At 49.1% G+C, this 9,256-nt stretch overlaps 1 protein-coding gene across 1 annotated transcript; it reads left to right on the forward strand.

Annotated features, from left to right (window-relative positions):
- The first annotated feature begins 862 nt into the window (after positions 1-862).
- UBL5 (ubiquitin like 5) lies at positions 863-2,495 on the forward strand. The gene is made up of 5 exons (XM_070413932.1): positions 863-967; positions 1,220-1,276; positions 1,432-1,515; positions 1,646-1,683; positions 2,337-2,495. The coding sequence occupies exons 2-5, from the start codon at positions 1,221-1,223 to the stop codon at positions 2,378-2,380; spliced, it is 222 nt and encodes a 73-aa protein (XP_070270033.1). The 5' UTR covers positions 863-967; position 1,220; the 3' UTR covers positions 2,381-2,495.
- The last annotated feature ends 6,761 nt before the right edge of the window (positions 2,496-9,256 follow it).

Genomic DNA, 9,256 nt, shown 5'->3' on the forward strand with positions numbered 1-9,256 from the left:
TCTCAGAGCGGGAGCGACCTTTCTTTAAGACAAAGGCCTGGAAGATTTTGCATGTGCTGTTTCCAGCTTCTTTGCTGATGTGGCCGGTTAGCGCTCAAAGTCCATTCTAATAAGTGGTGGCGCCCAGGCCAGGATCAGGCGGTTCCCTCTTTATTGACTACTAGAGGCCCGGTGCCGGACAGTCGTGCACTGGAGGGGGGCGGGGGTGGTCCCCCTCAGCCCAGCCTGCTCCCCTTACAGTCGGGACCCCTGGGGGATGTCCGCCTGCCCAGCTTCTGGCTGAGCCGCGCTCCCCTGTCGGATCGCACTGACCACCAGGGAGCAGCTCCGCATTGAGAGGCAGCTCGTGCATTGAGCGTCTGCCCCCTGGTGGTCAGTGCGCGTTATAGGAACCAGTCCTTCGTTTGCATATTAAGGTTTTATTATCCAGGATAGTCTGCACGCAGGTGTCCCCAGGGGCAGAGCAATAGCCAGAGGGAAGGCCCAGCCCTGGATGAAGGCAGGGGCCCCGGGATGGCTGCAGGGCCCCACCCGGCTCCCCGTAGCTGCAGCGAGAGGCTCCGTCGGGCTCAGCAGCGGCAGGTCACCTACCCCTCCCCGCTGTCACCCGGGCCCCTCTAGGGTCCCCACCAACTGACGGTGTCTCCCCACAGCAATGGCGCCTCAACCAACGAGCTGGGCCCCAGCCCCTGACCTCTGACTCTCCCTCCACGGGGCGGGACCCCCACTGGGTGCGCGCACCAACCGCAAGGTCCCCCTGCCGGGTCCGGAGCCCCTTGCCGGATCCCCCTGCCAGGTCCGGAGCGCCTGAGGCACGCACTGCACGCCACCGGGGTTACCAGGCCCCGAGGAAGGGGCGGGCGCTGCAGGCTGCGCACTTCCGCTTCCGGTTCCCAGCGCAGGCTCCGCCCCCGCTCCGCTGTCGAGCGACGAGGTTGTGGCGTCTGCTGGTTCCTGGCGATTCGAGGTGAGGGGTCGGGTGGGGCGGCCCCGAGTTGGAGAACGCTGACGGGGTCCGGCCATCGACGGTCCTAGGGCCTGAGGGGGCGGCGCGGCGCCTGGGCTCCGCGGTCCCGGGACGCGGAACTTGGGGCCCCGGAGGACTCGGGTCAGAGGGGGTGGGAAGTGAGCGTAAGTTTCAAGCTGAGGTCTTGGGGTGTGGGGGGCCGTTAACGTGCTGACTGCTGCCCCCAACCCCCGCCCTGTGTGGCTCCGACAGGATGATCGAGGTGGTTTGCAACGACCGTCTGGGGAAGAAGGTCCGCGTGAAGTGCAAGTATCCACGGGCGGCGGAGAGACAGTGGGCCGGGGGGTGGAGGGGGGAGGGTCCGTGCTGCGGAGGGCGGGGTGGGTGGGCGCTGTGAGTGCATCTAGCCCCGCAGCGCCCCGCGTCCTACCGTCCTACCGTTTCCCTTAACTCCTGGGCGCCAGCACCGATGACACCATCGGGGACCTGAAGAAGCTGATCGCCGCCCAGACGGGGACCCGTTGGAACAAGATCGTGCTGAAGAAGTGGTGAGCGCGGCGGCCGAGCGGGGGTGCGGGGGCGCGGGGGCCAGGCCGGGGGTCCGGACCGGGGCGCACTTGCCTCCAGGGTGAAGACCGCCCGCCTTGCGTGTCTGTCTGAAAGGTGTCTGTCCCGCAGGTACACGATCTTTAAGGACCACGTTTCTCTGGGCGACTGTATCCTTTGTGTGGTTTCTGGAGGACGGGGCTCCACGCCGCGTCCTGGTTCTTGGTTCAACCCGGGGTCTGTCGGAGGCTGTGCACTTAGGTGTCTCCCCGAGTCTGTAGCACGCGGTGAGCATTTGGAGCAGCGGTTCTCAACCTTGGCTGCACATTAGAATCACCTGGGAATCTTTTTAAAATCCTGATTTCTGGGCCTCATCCTCCGGAAAGTCTGTTTCTTTGTTATGGGGTGAGGCCACAACATTACTAACAAAGAAACAATTTCCAGAGGATGAGGCCCAGAAATCAGGATTTTAAAAAGATTCCCAGGTGATTCTAATGTGCAGCCAAGGTTGAGAGCCACTGATTTGGAGAATGGGAGTCAGGTCATTGTTTTGCTGGGCGAGGAAGGTGGTTGGTTGGTCAAATATTCTGAGGCTTAGAAGACACTTTGAAGGAGGTTGGGGTGGAGTGAGACTCCGCCATGCCTGCGGTGCAAAAGGAGCATGAAATGTCATAGTTTGTGTTCTTTCCAAATCAAAGTGACCCGGTCCAGAATGGCCTCCTTGGCTCCGGGCCGTGGGAGCAGGCCACCCTGGCCCAGCCGTGAGAGGTGAAAGGGCGGGGGCCGAATCCACAGTGAAGGGTCCTTAACACCTTCCCTCCAGATGAAATCCATGATGGGATGAACCTGGAGCTTTATTACCAATAAAGCGGAACTCCTTCCTCGTGCCCGGTCCCCCCACCCCTCTCCTCCCGCTCTCAGCCCCAGCCCTGGTATGGATGCTTGTTTTTAAAAAGTCATGTTAATAAAAACGTAGAACAGCTTCACTGTCGTCATGTTTGACTGAGGCCTGTCTGGTGAGGGAAGGTTGGTATCAGGTGGTCACTGTACTCTCAGTGCCCAGCTGCCCATTCAGAGTTCAAGACAGACTGGGTCGGTGAGGGAAGAGCAAGCCAGGAGACTGGGAGCCGGTGTGGGTTCCTGGAGGGCAAGAGGTCTGAGATGATTGTCACCCTAAGAGGCCCAGGGCCCTCTGGGTAGGGACAGTGATGTAGTTAGGAATACAGGTTCTGGATTGAGACAGACTATGGGTGGAATCCCAGCTCTTATGTCAACAATGACCCTGGGCAAGTTCCTTGACCTCCCTAAGCCTGCATTTCCTTTTCCAAACTGGAACTGATAGTTCATGGTCGTGTTGCAAAGTGTAGCTGGGAGAAAATGAGGTTAAGCATCTACAGTTCTTGGCACTTATGAAATCCTAGTGGACAGCAAAACAGCGTGGCATAGGCTGAATTTTGACTGATGATTAGAAGTGGGGTTTGGGGTCATCAGCTTCCTTTGATCTTCAGTTTCCTCTTCTAAAATGGGGTACCATGATGACACCCACATCTCAATGAGAAATGCAGTTAGAGCAGCAGGATGTCTGTTCCATAGTGTTACCAGCTGGCTCCAGTCTTCTCCCAGGTGTGAGTAGACAGGACACCAAACACCCCACCTCTGTTCCCTTAGCCACAGATCCTGGGGTCGACCTTGTCCCTGTCCTTTCCCAGAGCCATATTCTGGAACCCTTCTCAAGAGCTTCATCCAGAACCTTGCTCTGTTCTTTCTCCTGCACGCCCCACACTGCATTGACCTGCCCTATCCTACTCAGTAGCTCAACATAGTCAGCTCTAGCCCACTGCTCCCCCCGACATTTCCCCCCTCCCCCCAAGCTCCTGCAAGCCTCTGCCTTCCCTTCACCTCCAAGCTTCTGGGGAGATGACCTGCCAGCTGCTTGGGAGGCTGCTGACCTGGAGTCTGTTGAGAATGGTTTCTCTTTGGTCTCTCTATCTGCCTCTTGGCTTCCCTTCTATCCCTAAGACATGTCTGTTTCCCACTACCCTTAGAACTCAGAATCCCCCTTTGACCTGTTAAAAAAAATTTTTTTTTAAACTACAGGACAGCCTTTTATTAACCAACTAGAGGCCCGATGCATGAAATTTGTGCAAGAGTAAGCCTTCCTTCCCCTGCCTGCCAGCACCGGCTTCCCTCTGGCATCTTCATCCAGAAGGTTGTCCAGAAGGACGTCTGGTCTAATTAGCATATTATGCTTTTATTATTATAGACTAGAGGCACGATGCACGAAATTCGTGCAAGAGTAGGCCTTCCTTCCCCTGGCTGCCAGCACCAGCTTCCCTCGCAGAGGGAGGCCCCGCCCACCCACCACAGCCTGCCTATTGGTGGCCTGGGCCTCCCTCTGCGGGGCGATCATGGGGTGATGGCCGGGCCCCCGACCAATTGCATCACACCCGCCTTGGCTGGCCTGGTGCCAGTGGGTGTCATAGCAGGTCCCAGATGGTCGTTCCGCTGTTCGGCTGTTTGGTCGATTTGCATATTATGCTTTTATTATATAGGATAGATGTCACCCCAATAAATTTAATTAAAAATATATAAAAAGAAATTAAATATAAGACCTGAAGTAAAGCAAAATAAATAAACTACACGACAGCCTTGATGAGGTGATTCCTTATCATTTCAAATTGGCATAGAAAATATGTGCTAAAAGTAAAACCCTTTTCCTCACCCTTCTCTCTCCTGAGGTCAGAACTTTTTCAGCGCATTTGTATAAATTTCAGTTTTACTTTTAAAAGATAACCATGCTAATAACTGCTTGTAAAAAAAATCCAAATGTTTTGTCAAACATTGTTTCAACCCTAGATGGTTGCCCAGTGGTTAGAGTGTTGACTTGAGGACTAAAGGGTCCCAGGTTGGATTTGGTCAAGAGCATCTGCCTCGTTGCAGGCCTATCCCCGGCCCAGTCAGGGCAAGTGTGGGAGGCAACCAGTCAATATCTCTCTCTCACATCGATGTTTCTCTCTCTGTCTCTTCCCCCTCCCTTCAACTCTCTATAAAAATCAATGGAAAAAAATACTCAGGTGAGGAGTAACAACAACAAAAATTGTTTCATATTAACATCCCCCCCTCCCACCACTGGCAGTTATTAACATATTTGAGTAAATCCAGACATTTCCTGAAATATAACCTATAGTTTTTATAAAATTGGGATGATTATACATTCTATAATATTCACATACTATGCATCAGTTTGTTTTTATGCTTTTGATATCCTTCCATGTAAATTATATATCTCATTCTTTTTATTGGCATTTTTATTGATTATTTTTTTACATAAAAGGGCAGTATGGAGGGATTCTTGTGATGATGGAACTGTGGTGGTGGGTGCAGGACTCTATTTGTCAGAAACGATGTAGGAAGAATGGAATGCAGGCCATCTAATGAATTTGCTTGTATTACAAATGAATCACATGACCACACTGAAGAAGATGGGGAAGATACTTTATTGGAGTAAATCTGAATGATCCTACTCCTTTGGAGCAAACTTAGTGCTTACTGGTTTCCAATTGTATTTAGCTTGTGGTTGGAATTTGAAAAAATGAAAACCTAAATAAAATAGGTCAAGTTCCCTGACTATTCAGGTGAATACACACACACACACACACACACACACACACACACACACAAAAGAAGGTGGGAAAGACAGCTGACCTAAGTTTGGGAAAAGTATTTGCTAGGATATGAGAAGGCTAAAGACAAAAAGAAGTGTAGAAAAACACTGCACTCTAGTTGGTAAATATGTTTCTCACAGGGACATGATTTAACAATTCTGAAACTTTTATACGTGCATCTGTATCCACACACAGAGTTGAACAAATGGGTAAATATATTGTAGGTAGTGAGATCCAGGTTTCTCACTGCTGGAGAAGTTACAAATAGCCCAGCCAGCGTGGCTCAGTGGTTGAGTGTCGACCTATGAACAAGGAGGTCATGGTTCGATTCTGGGTCAGGGGATCTGCCCAGGTTGTGGACTAGATCCCCAGCGTGGGGCGTGCAGGAGACAGCCGATTGATGACTCTCTCATCATTGATGTTTTTATCTCTCCCTCATCCTTTCTCTCTGATATCAATAAAAATATGTTGTTTTTAAAGTTACAAATAAAGTGAGGCAGGAAGGGTGGAAGGGTGTTGTTGGAATGAACCTGTGGGACTGGATTAGAGTTAAACCATCAGTGTGGATTCATGGTTTTTATTACTATGTATATAGACATGCAGATATGTGTGCATACATATATTTTCTTTGCTTTTTCCACTTAGAGGGACCAGAAGCAGTGACACCCCAGGTGCAATGAGCATGTTCAGCACCCAGATCTTTGTTTCTAAATAACATTCTCCAATGAAAGAAACTAGAGCTTCTTGGAGAAGTGATTGGTTCTAGAGCTAGGGCAGGGAAAATACAAGCTGGGCATGGAGCATCTAGTGGTGTCAGGAGGTAAGAAGTGCCAGAATAAAAAGGATGGAAGCATGTTGAAAGGGCACAATCTCAAAGTATCCCTCGAAAGTATTATTACAATAGTAAGTTCAGAAATTGCCTTAACCAAGTGATCAACGTTAATATTGCAAGTGTGGTAGGCAGCCTCTAAAATGGCCCCTAATGATCTCCTCATCTTTGTGTACTCACATCCTTGTGTAGTCCCTTCCTCTTGAGTACAGGCCAGACCTAGCTTCTAACAAGTAGAGCATGGCAAAAGTGGTGGGATATCACTTCTGAGATGAGGTTGCAAAGAAACTGGCTTCTGCCTTGCTTGCTCACTTGTTCACTGATGAAAGCCAGCTGCTATGTTGTGAGCTGCCTTATGGAGAGACCCCCAACAAAGAACTGCAGTCCTCAGACAAACATCCTGTTAGTACTTGAGTCCTGCGAGCAGCCACCTGAGAGAGCTTGGAAGTAGATCCTGCCCCAGTCAAGCCTTCAAATTAGACCACAGCCACTCCTACTGACACCAGCTAAACTGTGCTCAGATTCCTGACCCATACAAGAAAATGTGTTAATTCACTAAGTTGTGAGATAAGTGTTATTGCAACAATAGATACCTTAATACAAACAGGAATACATTGCATACCAGGTATGATGCACTGAGGTTATATCGTCTCTGTGGTATCCTTCCCAAAAATGTATAACCTCAATCTATTCATGAGAAAATATCCAACAAACCCTATCATGATAAAACATCAGAATGGGCATTTTGCTATTCAAAAGTATCAGGATCATGCAATACAAGGAAGACCTAAAAATTGTCACATGTTGGAAGAGACTATGGAGATGTGACTATGTGGATTCAAGTCTAGTCTAAAAGTATTATACTGCCCTAGCTGGTTTGGCTCAGTGGATAGAGCGTCAACCTGTGGACTGAAGGGTACTGGGTTCGATTCCAGTCAAAGGCACAAGCCTGGGTTGCAGGCTCGATCCCCAGGGTGGGACGTGCAGGAGGAAGCCGATCAATGATTCTCTCTCATCATTGATGTTTCTATCTTTCTCTCTGTCTCCCTTCCTCTCTGAAATCAATTTAAAAAAATTTTTTTTAAAGAGTATTGTACCAATGTTGATTTTTTAAAATGTATCTTTATTGTTGAGAGTATTACAGATGTCCTCTTTATTCCCCCATTAACCCCCTCTACATTGCTGCCACTCCCATGTTGATTTCTTAATTTTGATAATTACTCTATGACAGGGTTTCTTAGCTTTGGCACTGGTGGCTTTTGAGGCTAGATAATTCTTTATTGTGGGGGCTGTGCATTGTAGGATAGTTAGCAGAATCCTGGGCTTCTACCTACTAAATGCTAGTAACAGTGCCCCCCCCCCCCCCATTTGTGACAACCAAAAACGTCTTAAGACATTGTCAAATCCTTTAGGGAACAAAATCACCTCTGGTTAAGAACCTCTGTTCTGTTATTAGCATCTGCTAATACAAGGGAAGGCTGGGTGAAGGCTATATGAAATTCTATCTTCTGTACTAAAACCCTTATACTGCTTTTGTAACTCTGCCCTAACTCTAAAATTATATATTACTTAAAAGATTATTATGCTAATACATGCTCGTAAAAAATGAAAATGGCATTATTTAAGTTGTTCATTTCTCCATCTGTATCACCAGTGGTAGTTATGACGTATTTGATTGAATCCAGAAATTTTCTGTGATGTAAATCTATAGTTTTTACACCGTTAATTATACATATTCTAATACTGATACTGTTCATTAGTTTGCTTTTTTATACTCTTTTTTTTAAAAAATATATTTTATTGATTTTCCACGGAGAGGAAGGGAGAGAGATAGAGAGTTAGAAACATCGATCAGCTGCCTCCTGCACATCCCCTACTGGGGACGTGCCTGCAACCCAGGTACATGCCCTTGACCGGAATCGAACCTGGGACCCTTCAGTCCGCAGGCCGACGCTCTATCCACTGAGCCAAACCGGTTTCGGCTTTTTTATACTCTTAGTACTTCGATATACTTCCATGGATGATGTCATTAAAGAATTTTATTTTTTTCATTTTGTTATGCCTTTCTACATAGTATAATTGCTATGCTGTACTATTATTTGCTTTTTTCCACCCAGAAAATACATCCCTGCCATGTATGGGCCAGGCACTGTTTTGAGTGCTTTACACAAATTAACTCATTTGCACTTTACATCAAAGATATGCATGAAATATATTTTCTTTCTTACCCTCACTTTTCAGGTGGGGAAGCTGAAATGCAGAGGTTAGGTAAGTAATTTGTTCAAGGTCATAGGAAATGGTAGAGCCAGGCTTTGAACTTAAGCAATCTGGCTCTTCACCTTCTACCGAATCCTGTCTCTACTTTCCTGTGAACACGTTTCCCTCTTTTTCACTGTGCCTCATTCTTTTTAGTGATCACATGAGGGCCCATGCTGTAGATGAACTGTAACTGAACTCTTTCCTGTTAGTCTCTTTTACTTCTATATCTATCTCCAGCCCTGGGTCCCCAACCACCTCCTCAGTGTCCCGTGGACTCCATTTTAAATTGACTCAGATTGAACTCATCATCCTCCAACCCTCACCTCCTCCTGTGTCCCCATCTGAGTGGCAGTGCCAACACCCATCAGTCATCAGGATGGAGGCAGGAGCCAGCTTGAGAGGGAATAAGTGAAGGTGTTTGGGTCAGTGGCACAGGCAAAGGGTTTGCACACAAAAATAAAGGTTAGTCTTGAACATCTGAAGGAAAGATGTGGGACGAGGGAGGATGGAGATGCCAGATTTAGGCTTCTGGTTATTAGATGCTTATCACCAAGGCAACTGCGTTGCTATGGCAACAGTAAAGACAGCACCGCATCTCCCAAGCATCTGGTCGGCTGCCCTTGCCTCCACACTAGCTAGAAGACGCTTCCGTAAGGTGGGCTGCGGCCCTCCGGAAACGGCTTAGGGGACGGGAATCGCTGCTGCAGTAGCCAATCAGGCAGGCGCTGTGGCTAAGGACGCACAGGAGGGACGGGGCCTCCTTTGAAGCTTGCAAGAGGGAGTCGAGAAGCCGGGAGTGTCTCCCTTCCTCACCACTTAGAGGCCGGAGGAGAGCGAGGGGCGGGGCCCAGGTGAGAAAAGGCGGGGTGGGTACGCCCGCTTTCGCTTTTGCCCAATAGAAAGCCAGTTAAGATGCCCAATGGGAGTCGTCCCCAGGCCCGGTGCAAGGCGCGCCCCGCCAATAGGCGGCGGCGCTAGGCGGGCGCGGGC

Source organism: Myotis yumanensis, unplaced genomic scaffold (assembly GCF_028538775.1).
Source record: "Myotis yumanensis isolate MYYU_CA2020_CCGP unplaced genomic scaffold, mMyoYum1.0.hap1 SCAF_5, whole genome shotgun sequence".
Taxonomy (NCBI): Eukaryota; Metazoa; Chordata; class Mammalia; order Chiroptera; family Vespertilionidae; genus Myotis; species Myotis yumanensis.